Source organism: Embiotoca jacksoni, unplaced genomic scaffold (assembly GCF_022577435.1).
Source record: "Embiotoca jacksoni isolate LCO1_2020_lvr unplaced genomic scaffold, fEmbJac1.0.p SCAF_17, whole genome shotgun sequence".
NCBI classification, from domain to species: domain Eukaryota; kingdom Metazoa; phylum Chordata; class Actinopteri; family Embiotocidae; genus Embiotoca; species Embiotoca jacksoni.
Window position 1 is genome coordinate 6572511 of NW_027185307.1, and position 25665 is coordinate 6598175.

Consider the following 25665-nt stretch of genomic DNA (forward strand, 5'->3'; position numbering starts at 1 on the left):
CTTTGGAATAACTCTTTATTCTGTCTTGTCTTTAAGTTGTCAGAAGCAACAGTGCCCAACTTTACACAAAACTACAACTTCCGGTACGTACTTTTAAAAATACACCTCTCGTGACCAGCCATTGATCTCTAAATAGCTAATTACATCCACGCTTGCACAAAATATCTTACTCTGTATTCCAAAAAGAAGTAAACAACATCACACAGCAACAATAATAGTTTTTTGTTGTTGTTGTTTTGTTGGCGTATCGTTCATCCAAAATTCTTTCTTTAACCAAAACAAATGCTCTTATTTTGAAAGAGAAAGTTACGTATTTCCGGTATTTGATGCAGCCCGTCGCGAGCTAAACAAACATGTCTGTGCAGCGTTACCGGACCACGACGGACCTGCACGACACGGAGGCTTCATGAAAAGGAACAAATATGTGCCGGGTGACATGAAGTGGTCGACGGAGAGTCGCTGCGTCATTTTAGTCGGTTTTGCTCACTTGTCGCCTTTTGTGACCGCGTTGACACACAGCTAGCTCTCCAGCGGGGCTAATGCGAGCTAGCAAAAATGGACCTCGGAACAATGTTGTACAACAATTTAAAAGATGTTACGTGGAGCACGACGTCGTTGCTGTTAGATCAACTCGTCAGCGCTTACAAGTTGCCTCAAATTGTCAAGCTGGATAACGGTTAGTCACTTTTCCCACCCCCCTCCACCCCCCGCCATTGTTTTTTTTAAAGCTATCGACCAGCTAAGCTGCTCGTCAGCAGCAAAGTAAACAGATGTTTGAAAGTGTTTTTGTTGACTTCTCTCAACTAAAGTTGTTGTTTACGACACGAGGTTTGCACCTGCTGCTGCTTCGTGCAGGTTGAACCAAATAAACACGAAGTGAAACTGCAGTGGAGGAAAACAACAACAACACAACAACAAAGTATTTAGATCCTTCACTGAAGTAAAAGTACAAATAATTTACTCTGAAAATACTGCACGAGAAGTCAAAGTACTGCATTCAAAACTTGGAGTTGGTAAAAGTATGTAAATGTTATCTGTAAAATGTACTTAAAGTGTTGGAAGTGAAACTTCATCCGATGCAGTTTTACTGTTTCTGTGACTGCCGCGTTAATGTGTGTTTTATTACCACAGTTACTAATTTAATATGATCAGTTAGTTTAATCTGCAGTAATGCATCACTTTCTGTGAGATCTTTAAAAAGTCAACAGTCAGTTTTCATATGTCTTAAGATTATAATAACGTAAAAAAAAAAGAGAGAACAAAGGCAGAGCTGCAGGATAAGTTTGAACCTCAATCACATCACTCAGTAGTGAACTTAATTGTTTAATTGAAACATCGTTCCTGTATTATTGTCTGAGGAAACTTATCTGTTCTGCAGTTTTACCTCTCAGGTGTGTCCTGACTTTAAGCGTGTTGATTGCAGCATGTGCTTTCAGATAAAGTCTTTATGATGGCAACGATATATATATATTTTTCGATTTGTTCCCATCACTGGTCACGTTGTGCTAAGTGCTGTTCAGGATTATAGTGGTGTCCTGTGTTTTCAATGATTAGTGCATGCTTTTTTTCCCCCCTAGTGGTATGGATTAGGGCATTAGCCACTGTCCATGGAGGACAGTGGCTTGAGTGTGCTCAGTAATCCAATACCTTCAATTAAGTGGAGAGGCCTGTAAAGCGCACAAATACAGTAGTATAAAAAAAAGGAAACAGTCTTCGTAGTATTCCTCATAATGTCATTTAATGATTTGGCCTATTATACGAGGTCGTTGTGGTTCGTTAAAGGGATTTCATGACCCACATTTAAGACAGTCATATTTATATGTCTAATCAGGCTAATTAACCACATTAAAAGGCAAAAAAAAATGTAAACTCCAGATTTGTCCCCCTCTCTAAACTTAATAAAAGGCATCTTACTTTTTGCAAGTTGTGTCACAGGAGGTTTTATCTGTTACTCGACAGTTAAGTCAAAAGTACAAAAGCTACGATGTTCTGCTTTGCCAACGGTGTTGTTATCGTCGTCCCTGCAGGTCAGCTGGTTGAAGGGCTCAGAGACAATGACTACCTCTTGATTCATTCCTGCCGTCAGTGGACGACCATCACTGCTCACAGTCTGGAGGAGGGACACTATGTCATAGGGCCCAAAATAGAGATCCCAGTTCACTATGAAGGTGAGACACAGACACTGATATTGTTACTGTCTTTTGATGACGGCTCTTTGTCTGTATTTAATCATTATTCACGAGAGCATAACGTGATGTGCAAGTTTTTATTGTTGTTAAAAATTCATTTTGACACGGAGCACGCAGCTCTATAAAACAAATGATTTCCTGTCAGAATCAACAATGATTTCTCCAGGTTGATATGTGGCGAACCCTGGAAGTGTCACAATGCAGTGGAGGATGTGTTGCCGATATTGGTCACTCATTGCCGGCTCGGTGTGTCTTTTTCCTACTTCAGGTCAGTTCAAGCTGCTGGAGCAGGACAGAGATGTCAAGGAGCCGGTGCAGTACTTCAACAGTGTGGAAGAGGTGGCCAAAGCTTTCCCTGAGAGGGTGTACGTCATGGAAGAAATCACGTTCAATGTTAAGGTACATTAAAAAAAAAAGATTATTCTAAATGATACCATGTTATTAAACCCTGTAAAACTATTGACTCCCAGCTCTGACATCACAAAGAATATATTCACATTCCCAGTTAAAGCTGAGTTAAGGCTCTTCAGACAGCGTAAACTGGGTGTCCTCATGTTATTAAATACCTGTTGCTTTGACTCGTATTCTTATGTGTTCACTTACTTTATTATTTACATGATGTATGTGTTAATTTCAGCAAATGATAATGTACAAGGGATGGGTCATGATTTTAGAATTTGTAATTGGTTATTAATAAAAAAAAAATTAAATCTAATAGTTTATTTGACTTTCGTCTCGTCTTAAAAATAGTCTCCCTGGTTTTTACAATGCGTTGTTGGGAGGGTGTTCGAAATACTTGTCAAGTAGTTCCCAGTGAATATTAAATAATATTTTTGTTTGAAATGTCCATTCCTATAATATACTAACTCCTATCTGTTTGTTTGTGGACTACCAGGGTTTTTACTAATGTCGTCTTTTGGCAGATGGCTTCAGGGGAAAGCAACGAAGACACAGAAGTTTACAACATCACACTGAGCACCGGCGATGAGCTGACATTAATGGGCCAGGCTGAGATCCTCTACGCCAAGAGCTCCAAAGAAAAGTCAAGATTCAACACCATCTTTAAGAAGATCGGGAAGCTGAACTCCATCAGCAAGATCGGCCGGGGCAAGATGCCCTGTTTGATTTGCATGAACCACCGCACCAACGAGAGCATCAGCCTGCCGTTCCAGTGCAAAGGCAGGTTCAGCACCTGCAGTCCGCTGGAGCTTCAGATGCAGGACGGCGAGCACACCATCCGGAACATCGTGGAGAAAACCCGCCTGCCCGTCAACGTCACGGTACCCAGCAGCCCGCCCCGCAACCAGCACGACCTCCACCTCATCCGGGAGGGACACCGCTACAAACTAGTGAACATTCAGACGAAGACGGTGGTCGTGTGCTGCATCTTGCGAAGCAACAAAATTATCCCCGTCCACTTCCCTTTCCACATGGCCATGCCGAGGTTTATCGTTCCGGAGGAGATGCTGCTGGGGGAGTTGTGGCTCGACACCATGGTACACCGCTGGTTCTCCTTCTGCCAGGAGCAGTTTGACATAGACGACTATTCTCGCGCCGTCCGGGACGTGCGGACGGACTGGAGCGACGACGGCAAGAGTCCCAAGAAAAGCTGTGGCAACGGCAGCTGCAGCGGGAGCAGCGGAGGCAGCAGCAGCTCCAACGGGTGTCCCAGCCACATGCAGATTCCCAGCTCTTTAACTTACGCCCGAGACGAACTCACCCAGTCGTTCCACCGGCTGTCCGTGTGCGTGTACGGCAGCAACCTGCACGGCAACAGTGAAGTCAACCTGCAGGGCTGCATGACCCTCTGTGGAGATTGGGCTCTTCTGCCGTCTGACAGCAACCCTTCAGAATCCGGAGAGAGCGAGCACTTTTTCCCCGAGCTGTCGGAGAGCACGAACCAGCCGCCGGCCCTCAACAAGCTGGACGTCCCCTATGAGGAGCTGTGGTTGGACCACTTGAGAGGTCACATCCCAAAATCCTCTTCCAACGAAGGAATCCGCGGCGTCAACAACGGCTGCGCTACAACAGCTGCCCCGTCCCACCCGGTCACGTGTCCTCTCGGTGCCATACCCGGTTCAGAGGCGCCGCTTACTCCGCCACCAGTCCCACCCAAGTCTGAAGCTGTGAGTCCAACCTGTCACATTTCAACTTTTAATAGTTACGTTTTCAGGCCCGGTTCAATATTGTGAAGTGTTGAAAAATAACTTGTCAGTCGTTTACCAAATTTGGATTCCTGGCCTTTCGTCCACATGAACATGTTCCGGTTTTAAAAGCCATAACTTTTGCTGCATTTCCGCAGGAGTGAATGTCATCAGTGTCTGTGAGCCTCTACATCATTTCTCATACAGACTTCACCAGTGTGGTTTCGACTGACGTCAGTCTTACATTACAACACCCTATTTCAGTCTTTTCAAAATGATTTGCAACACATCTGTCTAAGTTGCGTACATCGGTAACTACAAGCAGCTTGCTGGCGTCTACCATCAGCCTGCATATTAGGTGTATTGGGCCCATCTGTAAACTGTAGCTTCTATCTATAGTCTATAAATGAGGGTTTTATGGGAAATATGTAAATTGTAGCATCTTTTAATAGTTTGCATGTGAGGCGTTTAGGGCGTTCAGTGTAGTTACAGAAAACGACCCATGTTACACTTTGCGTCTCAAAACTACCTGAAAATGGAACATTTGTACTGTAATGCTTCTTATAATTTTCTTTTTGTTAAAGTGGATCGTTAAAAGAAATATGGTTCAGGAACTGGTATTAAAGTCAAGGTATCGGTATCAGTATCCAATAATTTTGGACAATAGCGAGCCCTCGTGACAGCTTTGTCCAAAGTACAACGTTGAAAACTGTTTACAGTGCAAACAAACAAACAAGCAACAACAACAAAAATCACAATTTTAAGAAAGCTCTCAGTAATTAATTTTGGCTGAAGATCAGATTTCCTGCAGCACACAGTACAGTTAATTCTCCACACGTCAGCCGGACACAGTAAAATGGTTTGACCTGCTGCTCTCATCTCAACTCTCCCTTGTAAAACTGACAAATAGGCTGACCAAAACAATACCACAGATGACCATCGACTTATTTAGAGTTCTTAATAAATGGTCACATAACCATGGCAACAACCACATTTAGTTTTTTGTTTTTTTTGTGTTTTTTTGAAGGCTTTTAATGTGAAGCGGCAGTGGAGCGTTTCATTTGTAACTTCAACACGGTGTGAAGACAGTGAGGCTGTTATCAATGAAACGAGATGGCGCGCAGCCGTTGTTCATCTCTGAATCCACGTAAACTTCGTCACCACCAATAAAACTCCTCTATCGAGAGGTCGTTGTAAAGACTTTGAATGAGTAATGCATCAAAAGTGAGCTCTGATTTCACGAGAACCTCGAAGCAGCCTCGAACACGTCCAGATTTACAGAGTTTGCTGTCTGTTTCAAAGTCGTGTCGTTTTCATCCCAGGTGAAGGAAGAATGTCGTCTTTTGAACGCACCTCCAATCCCTCCTCGAAGTCTGAAACAGATGCCGTCGCTGCCCGTCCCGTCGAAGCCGCGGCAGCAGGACACTCGGTCTCCGAGTCCGACCCTCTCGTACTATTCCTCCGGGCTCCATAACATGTAAGAGTTGGAGCGCACTGGGACTCCTTAACCCAGATGGTTTTCTTTCCCCACATCCTAACATCACGTGATCTGTATGAGGAAGCTACAAATTAAACTCCTGTTGTTTTTTTCCTCTCTCCGTCAGTAGCGGAGCATGTGAGCAAGAAGGAGCCGACCCACAAGAGCAAAGCCACGCGTGCTACCTTTGTAACTGGGGTAAATCCAACAGCACCGAGCCGACCGCCTCTTCGCCCACCGCCAGCCTGCTGTCGGACGTCGTGTCCTCCCGGCTGTCTTGGCCCAATAACTTCAGCGGAGGAGAGTCGCGCTGCGCCGACGAGTTCCTCCCATCCGGCTGTCGGAGTTACTACAGTTACCCGAGGAAGAGATCCTTGAGCGCCGCCAAAACCTGCACGTCCAGCCTCGTCGACTTCGACGGCCGAGAGCGCCGCGGCGACGACGACTTCAGCCTGCAGAAAGCTTCTCTGAACCACTTCGCCACCAAATCTGCAAGTTACAACTCCGAAATGTACAGAGACAAACCGATAGAAGAGTCGAACACCAAGCAGAGCCTCTCGTGCCCCATCCTGCCACCGAGGACACCCAAATCCGGCGCCATTAAGAAGTGCGCCGATTTCCTGTCGGTCTGCGACGGCACGCAGGAAACGTCCTCACCGAGTCCCCACGAGCAGGACGCAAAGGAGATCTACTCCATCTCGAACTCATTACCTCTCGACTGTCCGTCTTCTTGTCCCGCGGCGGCGTGGCAGCCGCCGTCCAGCCTGGCCGGCATTTCCATCGAAGAGGTGTCCAAGTCTCTGAAGTTTATCGGCCTGCCCGACGACGTCGTTTCTCTTTTCGTGTCGGAGAAGATCGACGGGAATCTGCTGCTGCAGCTCACCGAGGAGATCTTGTCGGAGGACTTCCAGCTGAGCAAACTGCAGGTAAAGAAACTCGTGCAGTTCATAAACGGCTGGAGACCCAAGATATAAACAGTATACGACACTACATCCTGCTGTAAAGCAGAGGAAGACATGCCTTCAGTATATATGCTATGCACATCCAGCCACAAAGAGTTTCTTTTTGTATTATATGAACTCGTTTCCTTGTTACTACATTGAGGGGGTGAAAGCTGGGGAACATGTCCCGGCACGCTTAAAGTCTGTGACGGCTACTCGCTCACTGAATGGAACCATTTGGCACTTTGACGAAGACATTTCCATGTCGACTACTTTTCGTCCACATCCTCCTGGTGTTCATGTCATCACACACATCCTGGCTGAAGTCAACAAATTTAAAGGAAATCAACGGTGATGTTGAGAACACGAAGACACAAAAACATCATTTAGAGGTCGGCTTGAACAGAACTTTGTCTGTTCTTCGTGAGATAAAAAAAAAAAAGAAGTGCTTTTTTAATTTGTAAAGTAATTTGAACGACAAGCTTACATCCAAAACATGCTGTTTAAATGTGTCCTGTGAGGGACTCTGTTTTTAGATCATTATGGGATGCATTCAGGGTTTTCTTGAAGTCAGGGAAGCGACAGAAAATGCTTCAAGGCCTTTCTAAACATGAATCCAGACAGTTTAAACTCACTACTGGAATGAATGAAGTCCAAACCGAGCTCCTGCCGACACCTACTAAGATACGACAAGGTGCGATCCAAAAGCACGGCGGGTTTCATGCGTTGTTGTGACCGCTGGTCTTCGGTGCCTTCGATGACAGAAAGTCTCTCTGAGACCGAAGAAGGAGCGTCAGGTCAAAGAGCTCAACCACGATGCTTTTGGACATTTGCCGTGTTGTGCACTGGAATTTGTCCCCCGGGGTCGAATTAATTCAATTCAATTTGATTAATATAGCGCCAAATCACAACAGAGGTTATTTCACGGCACTTAACACATTAAGGTCCTTACAGCAGAACTTTACAACATTATACAGAGAAACCCAACAATTCAACAATTCCCACATAAGCTTACTACCCACTGTGACCCTCCTGAGGCGTCTGCGGGGAAACAAAATTCAATGCAAACGAGCCGAACTGTGCTGCGATGCCACTCGACGGCCTCGTGACGCTCACGGCGCTGAAAACACGACCGCTCGTGTTCGCTGGATTCGGCCACGCGCGACTTCTTTCTGTTCCCCCAAACCAGGTTGAAGCTGAAGGATCACCTTTTTGAAACCGCGGAGGAGCTCGAGCTCAGACAGTCGACGGTGCTCGACGCGCTTCAAGATTCCCAGCGGATTCGATCGCACCTCTTTCCCGCGTCCTTTTAAAAATCTCCCGCTTTAACTCGCCGTCAGCCGTAAGCTTAAACACTCTTTACATTTTGAAACGGCAAGAATTGGTAAATGCCACGAACCTGGTCCCTGAGCGCGTGGTGTCAGGCTGATGTCCAGCTCCTTACAAAACGACATGCAGAGAAAGACGAGGTGAGCTGTGGCATTACTGGGACAAACAACAAGGGACAAAACAAACAAACGAGAAGAGCAGCTTCAGGACCAGGGGTCGTCTGCACATCGGTCTGATACCAGGTGAGAGTGACGCCTCAACACCAGTTGTTGCACGAACTTAAACCAACTGGACTTTGACGGCCATCAGAAATCGCATCTGTATTATACTTGACTTAAAGGAACCACGCCGATAACAAGAAGCCAAATCGGATGATTATCATCTCTAAAGAGCAACCAGACGTGACGAGAACACTTCTCACGCAACTTCTAATTTCTATTTGATGCCTTTTTTTTTTTTTTTTTTTTTTTTTTTTTTTTTTTTTTTTTTTTTTTTTTTTTTTTTTTTTAATTCTTCAACCTAAAATCTAAAAAAAAGTTCAACAGAACCGGAGGTTTTATTCAGAGTGGGCGACTCTCCTCTCGACGTCTAACGGAAAAACTACCACGGAGGTAACGGACCCGCTCCTCACGCATCATGCACTTTGGTAGATTTCAATTGAAGTAATTACAGTTAAGGTCGTTAAATACAAACCTATAAAAGAGTGTCTATTTAGAGAGTGAATGCACTACGTCTCCCCCCCCCTCCCCCCCCTCACCCATAATGCAATGGTACTACTTGTTCTTAGTTCTCATCGTTTGTATCGTACGTGTCCTCTAACGCGCCTTAACCCACAGACCTTAAAATATTTAATACGATTTCACTCTTTTTTTTATTTTGTCTGTCGCCATGAAAAGCTATTCAGTCGAACAGCTCAGACTAAGTACGTCCTCTCCGGTCTGCGTCCCCCCCCCCCACAGACCCTCAGAGGCGCGTTGTGCTATAATGAAACGTGTTTGTGTCGGTAACAAACGTTTTTTTCTGTCCCCTTCGTTCTGGATCGATGTATTTATGTGCAGATTATCCAGCGGCTCTGGTCTCTCCTCCAACAGATGGTTTCCCTCCTGATACTTTGTGCTGAGGGGGTGTTACATATTTTACTTGATATTTTTTATTTTGTATGTAAATGCAAGTTGTTTTTTTTTTTTTTTTTTTTTTTTTTTTTTTTTAAGAAAATGATTACTAATGTTGAGGTTATTTTTTATTGAGAAAAAAAAAAGAAGCTTATGTTCAAATATTTTTATTCTGTAAAATGTGGGTTCTTTTTGGGGCATTTACACACTACATCGACCAAAAAAAAATTATATTAACATTGAGGTAATTTTCCAGATTTCCTCACAACTCTGTCGCAAAATCAATAGTTTTTAAATGAGGGATGGCCCGTGTCTCTGGAAACTATCATTATGTGGCAGTTGATGCCCGAAGAGGCCGTGGGAAGGAACGACGAAGCAGTGAAAGGCAACGAGAGTATTACGTGTATTGAAATTGCCGCAGTGTTCATTTCTGAGAACTGTGCATGCCAAAGGACTTCTTCCATCATTTACTTGAATAATTCTGAGATATGAACTGTGAACACTAGACGACGAACGGCCCACTCCCACTAATCCACCACCGTCAGGCGGTCTGAACATTTTCTGTCGTGGCCATTTCGATGCAAAAAGGCAGCAAATAAACTGACTGTGACACCGAGTTTGACGGCATCACTGAAATCTTGACTTCTGAAGTTACCTTTCGATTTAACTCGTTTCCCTATTTTTGATTGTATAATCTATTAAAAATGGATTAACTGGTGTTTGTGTGTTTGTTCTTCACGACCTTTCACATTTCAGATGAGCAGTTAGTTCCAACATTTCCCCAGATTGGTTTCACAAGTGTCACACAAAACTGGGATGATGAAAGTGACCAATGAGCAGGCGGAGCTTTGTTGGGTTTTAGCAGCAGATCACAGATCAGATCTGAAGCGTTTCGGGAGTGACGACATGCTTCATCCGTTCTGCTTTTGTGAGACCGCAGCAGCTGTTTCCTGCCTCACGTCAAGCAGGTCTCGCTGTTCAAAAGGTAAAAACAAGTTCTGCTTTTATCTGCAGAACTTTTATACGCTCGAAGACTTCTGCAAGTCACAGTTTTGATTACATTTGCGTCTGGAAAAAAAATAATAAAAACATGGTGCCTCAGTCATATCTATAAAAATCCCATTAATTTAAGTTCCTCTGACTTTATACTGATCAGAAATGAATGAATGGAGAATGAATGGAGATTGACCGTATTGCTTTCTAAACACTTCGGTACATTTTTATGCAGTTACGTCTCACTTTGATTTCTTCTTTTTGAATAGATAATGATGTCGTACAAACTCTTTGTTTTAACACGGTTTATTTTGAACCAGTACAAAAGATATTTTAGATTACAGGGGTCAAAACAACAATAACATGCCATCAAATTTCCTTACCCACCTTTTCCCCCAACAAGTAAACATCTGTGCGCCTACAAAAACATTTGTTTTGGAATTATTGGGAATGACAACACGGAAACACGGCAGCATCAGATCCACGGCTCCCAGCCCCCCCACACTCGGCCCAGCACGTTGGGGTCCGTGGCCTGGTCAAGCAGACACTCCACCTGCTTCTCCACTGACAAGCCTGCGGCTGGAAGCTTCGCACGGATGTTGTGCTCCTCGGTTCCCAAGGCGACGGACTGCATCCCAGGGAAGGCTCTGTCCTTCTCAAAGCCCAGTTTCAGCTCCTCACTGACAACACAAACAACATCTGATCACACACAAGTTGAATACACTTAACAAATACCATTTTTTATTTTAAACCGATAATTAATTGTATCAAGAAGGATTAAAAAAAAAAAAAAAAAAGCTTGTGAAGCAGAGTTTAGATTATGAGCAGGAGATTAGTAACTATAACAGATCTCTGCAATAAAAAGTGATCATTGTGTCACAAAGGTCGTTTTTTGAAGCCTTTCCTCACATTACTTTCCACCATATTGATGTCAGTCAAACACAATTACTGTATAAAGTACAGAAATGCTCCACAGCAGACTGGCCTGTCGCAGTAGGACCGGTTTACATACCAGGTTATAGCAGCTGGATTTGCTCCCTCTAGTTTCCTTCTGGCAAAGTTGACCTTCTGTAAAGGATACCAGTTGATTTCTTTGGTGTTGACGCTCTCGGTCCACGTGCCTCCTTTCTTCAGCTGTTTCACCTCAAAGTTCTGTGTGACAGAATTTTTTTTTATTCATTAGTGGTGAAGTTTGAAAACAGGCTCAAGTTATTTACTACATAAAGAAAAGAAAAGAAATTAGATTAGCAAAATATGATTAAAGGATTAAAAAATTTACACAATAAAATATACAATACTGTGACCAAGTCCACAAACTAACCACAAGCACATATATATATATATATATATATAACAATACTATCTTGATTTACAGTATGATGAATAACTCAGCACGTTCTGTCTGCATTGGAAAATATATCCTATAAATATAAACATCCTATAAAACTTGAAACTGCACAAAGTCTGATTTACATTCCTTCCAGTAACAGTGCAGATGGAATCTATTTGATCTCATGCTCCGTGTAAATGGCCGATCCTCATCAGATCAGGAACAGGCTGCAAAGAGGGCAACGAGTTCACGTGTGAACATACTGATCAGATGATCTGCGCTTCTTTCTCTGTCTACATCTGACATTTAAAATAGTGTCCAGAGTCTCTCTGGTCAGGAGAAGCCCGAGCAGCAGCGACGGTTACCTTCCAGTCCAGCAACGGTTCCTTGACGAACACATCCATGGTGTTGAGCAGGAGGTCGGGCTCGGCCCTGTAAGCTCGCAGCGAGTGCACCATGATGCCCTGGATCAAACCGGACTCCTTCAGAGGTTGCATTAGATTCACAAACTGCGGAGTCAGCCGGAAAGGCATGAGCTCGGGCACGGGGAGGAACTGGGAGACAAAGACGAGATGGACAACCTGCTTCACACTGATACAACGGGACAGAATCATCTACCAACGATCTAATTATCTACTGTTAGGATTTATATTACATTTATACAATGGCAATCATCGTGTCAACAGATTTTTTTTTAGGATATTTGTTGTATAGTTTCTGTGAATATATCATCTCCCCCTTCATATAATAGTTTTACAGTTACTTTGTGACCCACATAAATGTGATCCCTTATTATTTTACCTGTGTGGCGGAACCAAATGCATGACCAAAGTCAATGCCGATCATGCCTCCTGTCTCCATGTTGATCATGAAGTTGGAGAGGTGGCGGTCTCCGATACCCAGAATCCAGTGGCTGACACACAGCAGAGCGTGAGAGCTGATGAAGTGGGAGCGCAGCGACAGGAAGGCCTCGGGGCTGTTGCACATCTTTAGAAAGGCTCTCCTGGAAAGTGAAAAACAAAAAAAGAAGGAAAGAACACGTTTTATAGCAAGTGTTGCCCTCCAGGAGAAGTTGTGCTGTAAAGTTATTTAAACTTACTTGAGGAGGTCACTGGGAACATGCTGCAGTACTTTCAGGAAGCTGCTGACCGTACCGGCACGTTTGGCTTTCCTGCCGAAGAATAAAGTGTGAGGTCACGATTGTCTGATGTTTTAGAGCTGATAAAAATGTTTTCCCTCTGTGGTAACACCTGATCTTAATACAGACCATAACACGTGGTTTCACGTCACAATAACGTTCATTTAACTCAGTTGTCATGACGGCTGGTTGTAGCCAGTTTTATATGGACAAGAATTCGGTAGACTTACTCGTAAGCCTGAGCATACAGAGGGACACCGTCCATGCTGGATTTTGGAGGTTTGAAGGTTGAGAGCCAATTCTGGTAGACCAGAGCACAGCTTGAAGAGAAAAACACCAAAATGGAAATATTACTGAGATTGTATTGAGGTGATACAATGTTTTTTTATTACAATACTTATTAAGTAATCAGACTGCTTGTTTTGACTGCTGACTGCAAAGCAATATTTGGATATTTTTCCTTTGAAAGAACTCAAAGCTCAAAGTTTGTATCTTGGAAAAAAATATGATTTAAAAGTCTTTAAAAAAAAAAATCTATTGAAATAGTACAGCCAGGTGTTTGTAGCGCTGAAGATGACAATTCATCTTCATCACTGAACAGTGGCATGACACCAGAGGTATTACGGTGAACAGTGAACGTACCTCTTCGCCCTCTCCTGCTCCTCCTCAGTCATCGTGTTGTACACAAACTCTTTCAGAGTACTCGTATTTTCCATCCATTCAATGAGACCGATTCTGTGAACACAGTGAAGTCAGTTTCTTGGTTTTTTTAAATTCTTACATTTAAAAAAAAAAAAAATCTATAATGAGTGTGGAGCAGAATAGGTAAAAATAAACATAATAAGATAAGATAATGTTGGTAAATGAGGGAAGTAGACGTCGCTGTGAAAGAAAATAGAACCAAATTTGATCCCGTGCGTGATGTTAACTGAAAGGACAGAGACACTCTTCACCTGGTGGTTATAGGGATGACTTGATAGGTGCGGAGCTGCAGTCCTCGGTTTGTGCACGACGTGTCATGACTCAGCAGAATGTTCATGACGGCAAACAGCTGCTCGATGCGTTGGTCCTGGCGGAGGTCCTCGCCTCCTTTTACCAGGAAGGGGTGGTCCTGCTCGTCATCGCCGCGGATGATCAGACGCTTGGGACGACGAATGGAAGTCATCACCTTCACCTGCAGGGCGGAGACACGTATTAACTTCCTGGTGAACCCCTGAAGGGATTTTACATTCACACACAGGACGATAAAAGACCATCAACCAGGGTTGCCACTCAGGCGCTTTCATTTTTAGTCACTTCGCCAGATAGAAAAGTTGAATTTTCATGACCTATATTGAACTAAAAAACAGTCGCCTTTGTGCTGATCAAACAAAATCCTCCCACAACTTTACATCTGGCTTTTCTCAATCTTTGAAGTCGTTGTTTTGTAAGCCAAAGCTGTAGATTTTTTTTCCGTTCCTGACATGTTTGCCTTTATTAGCAGCTACAGGAAAAAGCACATCTGGACTGACGTGATTGTTGATGAGCAGGAAGAAGATAAAACCAATCAGGAAACAAGTTAAATAATTCTACTGTATGTAGAAGAATACTTCATGGAAAATTGTGACATTTTGATAAATGGCAACTAAAATATAAACATACTACGAACATAATTTCATAACATGCCATGACTTGGCCCCAAAAAAATGATCAAATTGCTTGACTTTCCATGTCTGGAATAGAGTTTTTATAATTCCCTGATATTTCATAAATCCCATGACCAGCGGGAACCCCGACTCCTGTTTTACACTGAAAGTTGACGAAAACCTACTCTTTCATCAAAGCCAGTGATCTTGGCGTGGTACTCTGGTAACGGTTTAGATCTGCCGTCGTATTGTCCTGCAACAAGAGGAAAGAAAACAGCATCATCAGGCAACAGAATAATAGTTGTTTCTTGTTGACTGAGATGAGTCATTAATACTCAAGGCAGCAACTACAAACAACTCACAAGTGTTCAGGCAGAAGACTCGTCATTCAAAGAGCTCTGGTTACCAGGATTTCTACGGACTGACCTGGGATCTCCAGCTCGTTGCTGAAAGCGTCTGCTTTGAATCCACTCAGCCAGGGCGAGTACTCCTTCAGGTTCCCCGGCTCCTTCGGAAATCCACGCATGGATGCAGCCAGCTGGTTCACCGACTGGACAAAACATTTGTCTTTCCTCTTCTCAAACAGCTTGCTGCCGTCAGATCCCAGCAGCTTCTCCACATCTTTGGAAAATTTCTGCAATTTAAACAAGACAATAACAGCGCGGCATTGAACTTTGGGGCTTCGGAGCTGCAGCTTGTTGAGTAATTTCAGAAGTCGAGTCTTTTCTCACTGACTGCTACTGTTATTATTGCTGGTGTCATAACTGAGTCCCACAACTACCAAATGTAGAACGAGATTCTAAGTTTGTTAAAAAAAAAAAAAAACTATAACTAACTAAATAAATAACATTGCAAATACATAGAATTAAGTTAAATTACATGATTTAGTTCAAATAATAATAATAAAAAATCTTCTATTCATTCCTCAGTAACTGAATTTGTTTTCCATTTGTTTTAATAATTTTTGACACACAGTCATTCATCTATTTTCCCAGGTAACAATTATTTCTATCACATGAAGAAGTTTATTTATACATGTATGGTAATGAGATGAGTGTGTAATATCTAAAGCAGTGATTCTGCCAGAGTTTGTGGACGTATGTAACACCATTGAAAGAATTTGAGAGTAACTAAACATCCACTGAGCACTAGCCTTCTCAGCTAGCAGCAGCTAACCGTCATGACAAAACGACACCAGCCAATGAATGTGATGTTACTCAGCCATGTGCCACACTGAATATTGTTGCTATAAAATATTCTAAAGAGGAGCTTCAACATTTAACATCAGCTTGCAAACTGATGTATTCAGTTTTACTTCTGACTTGTGGAACTTTTCACAACATTTTGTCAGTTTTTGGTGCTCCAGACTCCAGCAGGTGTTTTACAGGTAAAATCCTCTGGACTGGAAGTGAAGCAGGTTGGGTTTGGAATAAAGTGAAATGAAATTTAGATACGTTGTACATATACAAAAGCACAAACTTCAATGAAAACATTAGAAAAAAGATGTCTTGGATATTTGCATTTGGCATTTTAAAATGAATAGAGGATAAAAAAAATAAAATAAAAAAGAAGCATAAAAAGGACAAACCTGTATAAATTTCTTGCGGAACTTTCCGTGACCGTCGGTGTTACAATCCCCGAGCAAAGAGCGCATCTCGTCGTACATGTCTCTCATCCGCTTCTTGTCAAAGTTTGGTTTTTCCAGTTCATTTTTCAAGCCATCCCACCAATCCTGTTTGGACCAAAGGACAATAATCAATGTCAGGCTGAAAAAACACAAAACAAAAGGAGGCGGCTTGTTTACTTCCTGGTTGAACTTGAACTCATTACCCTGAAAATCATCTCAGGATTTGTGAGCTGCTGCAGAGCATCCACAAAGTTCTTCACAGCTGCTCCCATATCCAGCAGACTCCTGAGTCTGAGGACAAACACACACAATATTCACACACACTTTTACTATCAAACAAAGCATTCATTCAGTTTTCTTCGAGACAAAACACGAGTTTACCTGTTGACGAACTCCTGCTGCTGGTGTCCTGCAGCCGAGTCCTCGAACTGGTAGTTCTCGCCGCTGATCATGAGAGAGTAAACCAGAGCCTGAGGGTAGCACTCTGCTATCTGCCTGATGCAGTGCTGCACTGCCACAGATTCATGCTTATCCAGCAGGGCGACCAGTTGGCTGATCCAGCCAATCAGCATCCAGCAGGGAACTGACATCATCTACATACAGACAGACAGGTCTGTCACCGTCAAAGCCAAATGAAGACTCCTCATGACAGCACAGATGAAGAGTTTTCCTTCCAAAACTCCACAGTGTCAGTTTAATCGTCATTTTACGGTGTTGTCTGATAAGATTTAATAAATAAACAACAGTGTGGTTTCCGCTGTAGATGTGACGATACTTTTTCTTTTCTATGGTTACTTTTTGAAATAACATGCATGTCAGTGATACTGTCAGTAAACCGTGTCTACATCACAAATAGTGAAGGACCAACACAAAAACAAAGAACCGGTGCTATAAATCAAAAAAGTGACTTTATCTACCGGCCAGAAAATCATGTAAAAGTCTGTGTCAGCTAGAAATACATGTGTGTTCAGGAAAACGTGTTATTAACTCCCCGATCTACATTGAAATGTTGAAAAAAAAAATAAGTAGTACTATCTGCAGCCCCTCGAGTGTCAAATACCACTAGATACTACATTTATCAGCTGTACTGGACTCGTAAAGCCACACTTGTATAAAGTCGTACCGCGTGTGAGGATAAACTGACCTCTTTCGTCATGAGGTCCAGCGTCTCCGACGGGTACATCTCAATGATCTGGAGCAGACGGGGAAACTTGAGGCGAGCTTCCTCCGAGTTCATCTTCAGTGCTTTCAACATGCTCTCCACGACATGAATAGGCAGAACCAGCAGGTCGGGAAACTGGTTCTCTGGAACCAAACACAGAAACCAGGGTGATGAATTGCATCAATCTGAGGAAGCCCCTCGATCTCGTCCCTTAATAGACGCGTCACTTCCCTCTCTGTTAGCGTGGAATAACAATCGACCTGGAGCCACATGACCATATACCCAACCCACCTCTAGCGCTGTTATGTGTGTCTGTATATGATCCTTTTTAAATCCACCCGGTAGAAGTGTTTGTTGAAGGTGTTTCATGTTGACCCCGATGACCTTTAAGTTGTTCTACCTACTGCAAGTGTTATACTTTGATCTGTCATTCATCCAAAACTAGACATTTTCACAATTCTTTATCTTCATAAATTGAATTTCCACAAATAAAAGAATATATGATAGGTGCTTTCGTGGTAAGCATAATTTGAATAAAAATGTGAAAATGTCTTGTTTACTGTAAAATGATCAATTCATGACGGTTTTGAGTTCTTTGACCTTCATCCAGTACCTGCTTTTATACTGGTTACATAAAATGCCCAAAAACAAACAAACAAACAAACACCTTATATCAAAATGTATATAAATATTTAGATGATCAAATTATTCCCAACTTTTTATTCACTGTTTTATGGCACATTTTTCTTCGTTTGATAAATGTATCAGGAAAGTCAGCCAGACTTGAGTCCAGGACATCGCAGCTGTAAGTCAGATCCTTGTGGTGCAGTTACAAAGAAAAAGTGCCTTCTGTAAGCAGCTTTAATTGTTTTGAGTTTTCATGACCTGTAGTTTAAACAGCAGACAGTCTTTAATAAAATTCCCCAGAATGCTCTGTGGTTTCTCACCGGCATCACTCTGCTCCTCCTCTCGCAGCCGCTTGTCACAGAAATTCGCCAGAGCCATGTACGTCTCGGTGATGCTGCCGGTCTCCACGCAGTCCTGAGAGTAAGACTGAAGCTCCTCATCGGCCTTCCTGGTGGCTTCACACAGCAACTTCAGCGCCCGTAAGTGCAAACCCTCCTCCACTTTCTACAGGAAAAAAAACACAACATCCTTAATGACATCATCTCTTTTTCATTTACAGAGAGTCTTAATACATGTTTAGAGTTCTATATAAAACCACAACAGAGTTAGCAGGACACAATCAGCTGTACGCGACCAAGTCTTTAAAAGAAGGTAAATAAACCACCTTCTCTCGTCCAACTGTGCAGTTTATTTTGTAGTAAATTTGTGACTGATATTGTGAATATAAAGTACCTTCGGATCGTCAGAAGGCCACGCAGCACCAGAAAGAGTAACAACGGTCTCTGCTTTGTCAGCTTCAATAGTTTCCAGCACTGAGGGGCTTCTGCTCACAGCGGTGGCCAAGATGTGGAAAGATGTCCCCTGGAGGATCTTCTGGTATCTGAAAACTTTAGCCGTGGCACTCGGACAGTCGTCCTGAAGGTCCTCTGCAGAGAGAAGAGCTGATAAGAGACAACTCAACAGGAAACAAGATGATCTGAGGGTCCATGTCTTTAATATTCGAGTGCTCTAAACTGGTCGGTCCTTTTCCCTTCTTACCCAGCAGTGGGATGGTCTTCAGCATGGTTCTGATCTGCTCCACGGGACCCTGAGTCTGGCTCCGTTTGTGGCTGTATCGGCTATAACTGTGGACCCACCGCAGCAGCCAGCCTCGGTTTGTTTTGGCTTCTCTTTGAAGTTCCTTCAGCAGTTTGTTGGTGACCGGGAAGTTGTTCTGAAAACAAGATTAGCAGTCTAAGATGAGTCTGACAGGACGCCATGGGACAACACAGACAAACTACCTCCCGCACTCCTTCCTCACCTGCTTCCATGCGCTGTCGGCCATTTGCAGCTTCATGTTGAACTTGCAGTCGTTTACTAATGTCTCAATCTCTTGTGCCGGGTCGTCTGAACCGTCCACCTCCATGCTGTCACCGGGGGCGGGGCCTCGCAGCTTCTCCATGATCTTGTCCAGAAAGAAGCACCTGAACCATAGAGATCAAATTTAAAGTTTCGTCAGCTTTTCTTTTAAAATATTTTTGTAAGCAAAGTCTTTAATCCTGTTCTTCTTACCGAGACGTGATGATGTCATCCCAAACGATCACTGGATCCACTTTAGGATCAGGATACCGCTCAGTCCACAATCTGATGAGGCGCTTGACGGAGCTCACAGACACTAAAGGATCAATAACATAAATATTGTTTTATTCAAAGTATTAAACAAAGACGGTTGCAGGAAATTTATTCTGAACTCTTAAAAAAAGGGAAGAATACTTTTAACTGTTCATTTTATTTGGATATTCATTGTTTGAGTTTTAAAGACAGTGTCTACCCACCCTCTCCTCTGATGAACAGCAGGAAGTCCTGGATCTCGGTCAAGGCCTGCACTGACTGCAGAATAGTCAGGCGGCTTTGAGTCATCAGTGTGTCCACACTGGAGTAACTCTGGGTGAGACGAACACAAAACGCTGTCGTTGAGACCCAGATATCAAAATATTTCTGCGTTTTCTCTGAGATGTGTGTAAATACGACATGCACGCTCAGTATATATATACGGATTAATATCTATCTTTGTTGATCGAAAGCTTCTAACAGACCTCCATAAAGAGCTGCATGGCGTAGCTGGTGTAGTATTTGGCCCGGTCGTAGTCCTCCTGCAGGATGTAGAGCAGGCTGAGCTCCTGGCTGTACTGACTCTCCAGCAGCTTTTTGCGCTCCTCCACCTTCATGGCTTTGTCGATGAAGCTGAGGAGAGTTTGGTTCCTCTCGCCCAGCTGCAGCTGCTTCAGCATGCTGCGGATCATGTGCTGCAGGTACATTTCCTAACACACGGCCAAGAGACTCATGTCAGCACAGCATTCAAGTCTGTTTGAATGTTTTCTGGAGATCGTGGGATTTCTTAAACTGAATAAATACCACACACAGAAACACAAAATTGCTTTGCTGGTTCAATCTTGTTGTAACTAAGCTATCTGTTGTAAAAAGAAATCCATGGACTCGTGTATTTTTAAGATAGCCGTGTTACCGACAATGTACAGTTGACCAAACAGGTTTCTTGGTCTGAACTACTTGTTTTTATAATTTGGAATTAAAACGTGGAGGATGTCAGCTGTCACTGGTAGATGGCTGATACTTCCTATGCTGTTAAATGTCCCTTGTGTTACCTGGTAGAGAGGCTCGGACCACATCTTCTCCAGGTCGGGTGGGGACTGTTCATCTATGTTCACAGTGGAGCAGTACTCAAGAGACTTCCACTTAGTCAGATGACTGTAGGCCTCCAGAGCAGCTATTTCCCAGAAGTGCTTCTCGGAGTCTGTGGGTTCGCCATCAGGCCAGTCCTCGGTGTTGAGAGCCTGTCGGTCAGGAAGACGGTACACGATTTTAAACGGTGCTGCACCCGTCCATCAAAAGTCATGGGAGAAACCAACGACTTACACACCTCGTTGTAAAGGTTCACAGCTTCCGCAAAGTCGCTGTTGGCTTCAGCTTGAAGCGCAGCACAGGTGACCGACTTGGTCCCGACTTTACCACCAAAGATGCCGCGGACAACATCATAATCCTCCAAAGACCTGTAAAGCCTGGAGAGCAGAGGAAACAAACTGCACATGAAGCACTGCGTTTAACGAAAGCAGATTCAATCATCCACGTAGTGTAATGAAGGTCCTTCAGAGCTGCTGCTGTTCTTACAATGAATCACGAACACTGAAGCAAACAGAGGAATTTGGATCCCAACTTGTTCTACTGTGGATGAAGTGAAAGCTTTGCTGGCTGAATCATGGAGGAAACTTTCACCACAGCTATGAAAGAAACTGTCTGATTCCTTGTCCACATGGTGTCAAGCAGCTCTGTGGGGTTAAAGGGCAGCAAACTAAACACTAAGACATCTTCGGTGAAGTCAACATTGGGTGTCCAATTACTTTTCGCCTTCACTTTGGACTGCATATCTGTTGTCTTACCTTTTAAAACTAAACAAACTTCTTTTTGAGGACTATTTGCTTGGAAAGTGTCATTCTTTAAAATAAATGGCAACAATTTGACATTTTGTTATCTAATACAATAAAAATTCATACATTTAAAATATGTTTTGGGGCCAGAGTAAACACTGTAGTATGTTATTATGTGCCCTCAGCTATGAGCTAATGGTGATCGAGCCAGTATGGAGGTAAACATTATGATACCGTGCGAGGTGGATCCATTTATTGGTGTCTGGAGGGATTTCTTTGCGTCCTCGGGAGCGTTTGGCAGGACGTTCATCGGGTCCGCTGGCATGCAGCAAGCCCTCCTCCAGCAGCAGGATGCCCGACGGCTGCTGGAGACTCATGAGACAAGTGGAGCTGATGTCTGCTGGATTGAGCTGCTGCAGGTCCTTATGCTGGTAGCACATGTCCTAACAAAAGAACCAGCAGAGTCTCAACTCGTCAGCCTTCAACCTCAGGAATTATAGTTTTGAGTAGTTTCACTCTGTCTAACATAAAATATGAGGTGTGTGTCAAAAAGTTCAAAGACGGTTCCTGTTTGGTGCAAACACACCTTTAACGTGCTGCACATTAATGTGCACCAAGCTGGAGGAAGATATAACCTTCATGTGTAAGTATCCCAAAATAGTTTCCCACCTGCACACATGTGATGAACGGAGGGAAGCAGAGCGTACTCTTGCTCAGGAACGTGTTCATGTTGCACCGCAGCTCCTCTTTAATCCTCCCGCTCTCCTCGGGCTTGTGTTGCTTTTCCATTTCTTGGAGGATGCTGGCAAACAGAGAGCTGAACAGCTGCTTGGCTAAAATTGGGTCTCTCTGGAGGAGACATACAATGAAACAAAATAAGATTAATCAAAAAGGGATCAAATGTTTGTCTATTTTCATGCTGAGGATTTCTACAACATACATACTTGGGATTGGCCCAGAAAGCAGCGTCAGTCCTACCTGTGCTAGTGCTTGAAGGGGGGCGATGAGACTACTGTACGGGATCTGGATGTCTGGAAAGTCTCCCACTCTGTAGTTACGATACAGAGTCACCTGAGCCTCTTTTCTCAGCCTCTGATCAGCTTTTTCTTCCTGTGGGACGTCCAACAGAACCACTGCTGGTTAGAGACACTCACAGGTTGGAAACGTCAGTGACAGTAAATAAAGCAAAGCAGCATTTCATGTTTAATGTGTGTTGTTTGATTGGCTCCTGGTGGAGCCCCAGTCTGTTGGATACCTTTTTCTGCCTTTGATGTCGGATCTCTTTTTGTGCAAAGCTCAAACTGACTTTGTCCTGATCCTTCAGAAATCTGCGTCTCAATCTCAGGATGTTATTACGTCGCTCATCTTCTGCTGTTGACATAAAATGTAAAAAAGTCCCATTTATAGCATCTGAATGAAAGTGAAATGTTTAACTTCTGCATATAAAACCAAAATGTGTTTGCTGCAGTGGTTATTTCGTATTTTACTTTTCTCGCTCAAATTCTTAAACTGAATAATCCCTTCACAAGTCAAACTGGTCACGTAACAGGTCAGATTTTCCTTGTTTTCTTGGACACTCACCTTTTGTGCGACTGTCCACCTCATCTGTTGCTGCATTCAGGCGCCTCAGGCCAAAACCTTCACCTACCGGTCTCCTCGAAGTTTGTCTCTCTTGTTTCTTATCAAACACCAACAGTGATGATAGTGACTCAGAGCCCAGTGTGTACTCTGCTAGTGTGTCCACACTGCTGCCTGTCAGCCAATTATAAGCAGTACGTCGACCTGGGGAGAAAAATACCAGTTTTACCTTGAAAACTAGACCACAATGGAACTTTTCTTAAGTCTGTGGACCCAAAATTCACATAAATATCGTCGTGAGTTAAGTGATTTAGAAGCAGTACCTGGTGTTTGGGTTTGGGAGAACTGTAATGAAGTCTGGGTGGCTCTGATCTTCCCCTTCATGGATCCAGACTGGGACGCTGCTGCACTCTCTGGACCTTGAGAGCTTTGGGTTTCAACAAACATGGGAGTCATGACTGTACTCCTGAAGCGCCAGTTGGAATCAATCACATAGTCCTGCAGAGCAGAAAAATCATCAGGCACCTTAATAACATGCAAATCAAAATCTTAAATTAGCTCCTTTTTTTTGTTCAGCTAATTAAAATGAAATGCTGACCTGGAAGGTGCACTCCGACAGAGGATACTCGAACATGTTTCGTATGAAGTCGGGACTCTGGCTGGTCATTTCCAGCAGCAGATTGGTGGCCAAGCTTAGAAAACACCGTTCGATTTGACAGGAGTACAGAGAACGAAGCACCATCAACATTCGCTGGAGGGTCGCTGTGGGGAGGCGCTTTTCCTGACTCCAGAAGTTGCGAACGTAAAGCCTGAAAAGATAATAAAGAGGGGGAGGATCTGTTTTAGATAACTAACATTCTGTATCTTGCACAAATCAGAAGGCAAAACACAAAATAAGTAAGAAATAAATATAAATTTAATTATATAAAGAAGAAATTCAAAGACCACAATAAAATATTAGTATGACTATAACAGAAAATCAAAAATGTACATAATTGTTTTAATTACATTAGACTGAGAAATCTTGTGTTAAAAACTAGTTTGGGTTCAATCAATAGGTCAAGTAGGGAAGCATGAAATAGTTGATGCTTACTGAAGGCCTTGGTTTTCCTCTGACAATCCCTGAAGCAGAATTTCTTTAGCTGCATTCAAAACCTCTTGTGAGGTGTCGTCTTTCATGCTCTCTTCATCACTGGAGTAAAAAACAAAACAAGATCACATTATTAATACAGTCAAGAGAAGCAAAAATACTGAAACATTACTATATTTTGGGCTTAAATAAGAGGAAAAAGAGAGTACAAAATTAAGATCTGTTTGAGAACAGGCGGCAGAAAAAGACTGACCCGTAGTTGTCCTGGATCCACATGAGGATGTCGTACATCCTCTCTCTGCAAACTGGTGAAGGATGAGAGATGAAAGCGGTCACAGCTCCCAGGAGCTCCTGAAGCTCACCGGGTGTCAGGCGGCCGATGATCTTGTGGATGATATCCAGACACACTCTCTGTCTGGCTTCATCTCTGAGAAGAGAAATGTGCAGCAACATGGTTCACAAATACACGTTATTCATTCACACTTGTTATTTAAAGGCTCAGAAGCTAAATGAAGAATGTCAATTCTCTTCCAATTTCCTGTATTTGATGTTCATGTATTTTTCATGTATTTGATGGCCCGTCCATCTTTTCCCATCATTTCTTGTCTATCTCCACTGTCACTGTCAAATAAAGGCATAAGATGCCCAAAAAAATAACCTTTAAAAAAACCTTTGGCAACGTTTGTGTAAAAGATTTCCTTCCAAAACTAGGTCTGACTGGTTTTATCAATCTTTTCTGTGCTTTCATTTATAAATCAATGTCGCAAAATGTTCGTTGCAATGACAGATGGATATAAAAAACCCCAGAAAGAAACCCGTTGATCATGTGGTTGAGAGTGACTCGGACTCACCTGTGGCCCATCATCTGAATGAAGCCGGTGATCTTCAGCTGCAGAAAGATGTCTGGAATGACGTCAGCTCGGCTCAACACGCACTCCAAGCAAAGAGTCTTTAAGATGCCGTGCAACTTTGGCAGGAGGAAGAACACGTGGTTGACAAACCTGGAAAATTATAATAATAATAATTAAAAAAAAAGCTGTAGTTAGCTTTGTAGCTAACTCAACAACTAGACAAGACAACAAATAGATAGGTTCAAAAATAAAGTTGATTTAAAAGCCTGTGGTTAGGTAAAAGGCCATTTTTGTAAAATACACCCATGACAATCATTTTTTATATCAAAATATAATAAATAGTTCAAATATAAACCCACCGATCCATGAATGGAGGAAAGTGCTTTGACACTTTGTTCAAGCAGATAATGAACTTGTCATCCAGGTCTTTTATTTTCAGATTTGTTATTTTTTTTGCAGTCAGACTGAGAAGTTCTTGATGTTGCTGAGACATGAAAGAAGATTAAAAAAAAGAAAAAGTTTGGGTGAAAATAATAACAATTTCATGGATTAAAAATGGAAAAATAAGAACAATGTCAAACAGATGACATTTGAAGAAGGTTTGATTATCCTCATCTGCTTACTTCACCGAAACATGAACCTCTGAATATAAATAGTCTTCTCCATGTGACATCTTCCCTAATAGGCTGCTTTGAGCTCTCCTCAGACGCAAACATGAATGATGATGATAATTGTAATTCAGGTTCATACGTTGCCCATTTCGGTCATACTCTTCAGGATGAGGCCGGTGATTTCAGCAGCGGCTGCGTAGACGTCTTTGTACCTGACGAAGGACACGTTGTTGGAGAGAGACTCGATGTACCTGAAACACACACAAATGATTTAAGGAATTTTGCAAGGTGGCTACAACACACATGTACACACATTTGAAAATAAACTATTAATGTCTGAATAAACTGCTCTCCACTTATGTCCCCTGAACCGGCATCTTTTTACTTGTAAAAGACAATCCATGTTAATATTATCAAAT

At 42.9% G+C, this 25665-nt stretch overlaps 2 protein-coding genes across 3 annotated transcripts in view; one reads left to right on the forward strand and one right to left on the reverse strand.

Annotated features, from left to right (window-relative positions):
* Positions 1-336: 336 nt before the first annotated feature.
* On the forward strand, positions 337-9911 carry garem (GRB2 associated, regulator of MAPK1). 2 transcript variants are annotated; one of them, XM_069151380.1, is made up of 6 exons: positions 337-676; positions 2028-2168; positions 2458-2588; positions 3113-4315; positions 5656-5810; positions 5938-9911. In XM_069151380.1, exons 1-6 carry the CDS (start codon positions 556-558, stop codon positions 6782-6784), a joined length of 2598 nt encoding a protein of 865 aa, XP_069007481.1. In that variant the 5' UTR covers positions 337-555; the 3' UTR covers positions 6785-9911. The 2 variants fall into 2 exon arrangements, with proteins under 2 accessions (XP_069007481.1, XP_069007482.1); XM_069151381.1 differs by having other exon boundaries at positions 5941-9911.
* A 574-nt stretch (positions 9912-10485) lies between these two features.
* Positions 10486-25665, reverse strand: part of prkdc (protein kinase, DNA-activated, catalytic subunit) — a 33454-nt gene continuing 18274 nt past the window's right edge. The window contains exons 52-86 of the mRNA XM_069151382.1: positions 25386-25497; positions 24995-25119; positions 24636-24785; positions 24038-24211; positions 23788-23886; positions 23293-23503; positions 23018-23192; positions 22698-22898; positions 22372-22487; positions 22095-22226; positions 21786-21965; positions 21351-21559; positions 20612-20750; positions 20337-20525; positions 19770-19994; positions 19509-19617; positions 19246-19348; positions 18995-19157; positions 18733-18907; positions 18427-18620; positions 18015-18198; positions 17050-17210; positions 16287-16498; positions 16109-16196; positions 15867-16010; positions 14705-14912; positions 14464-14531; positions 13607-13827; positions 13296-13388; positions 12884-12973; positions 12615-12686; positions 12317-12518; positions 11881-12069; positions 11198-11337; positions 10486-10865 (exon numbers count right to left, since the gene is read on the reverse strand). Coding sequence (XP_069007483.1) covers positions 10661-10865; positions 11198-11337; positions 11881-12069; positions 12317-12518; positions 12615-12686; positions 12884-12973; positions 13296-13388; positions 13607-13827; positions 14464-14531; positions 14705-14912; positions 15867-16010; positions 16109-16196; positions 16287-16498; positions 17050-17210; positions 18015-18198; positions 18427-18620; positions 18733-18907; positions 18995-19157; positions 19246-19348; positions 19509-19617; positions 19770-19994; positions 20337-20525; positions 20612-20750; positions 21351-21559; positions 21786-21965; positions 22095-22226; positions 22372-22487; positions 22698-22898; positions 23018-23192; positions 23293-23503; positions 23788-23886; positions 24038-24211; positions 24636-24785; positions 24995-25119; positions 25386-25497 — 5458 coding nt within the window. The 3' untranslated portion in view covers positions 10486-10660. The remainder of the gene's footprint in view (positions 10866-11197; positions 11338-11880; positions 12070-12316; positions 12519-12614; positions 12687-12883; positions 12974-13295; positions 13389-13606; positions 13828-14463; positions 14532-14704; positions 14913-15866; positions 16011-16108; positions 16197-16286; positions 16499-17049; positions 17211-18014; positions 18199-18426; positions 18621-18732; positions 18908-18994; positions 19158-19245; positions 19349-19508; positions 19618-19769; positions 19995-20336; positions 20526-20611; positions 20751-21350; positions 21560-21785; positions 21966-22094; positions 22227-22371; positions 22488-22697; positions 22899-23017; positions 23193-23292; positions 23504-23787; positions 23887-24037; positions 24212-24635; positions 24786-24994; positions 25120-25385; positions 25498-25665) is intronic.

Bases quoted from the DNA above. Each gene is read 5' to 3' on its own strand.
- garem (XM_069151380.1), top strand. From the start codon at position 556: ATGGACCTCGGAACAATGTTGTACAACAATTTAAAAGATGTTACGTGG. The intron at 677-2,027 runs GTTAGTCACTTT...TCGTCCCTGCAG, and splicing joins AATTGTCAAGCTGGATAACG to GTCAGCTGGTTGAAGGGCTC. The intron at 4,316-5,655 runs GTGAGTCCAACC...TTTTCATCCCAG, and splicing joins TCCCACCCAAGTCTGAAGCT to GTGAAGGAAGAATGTCGTCT.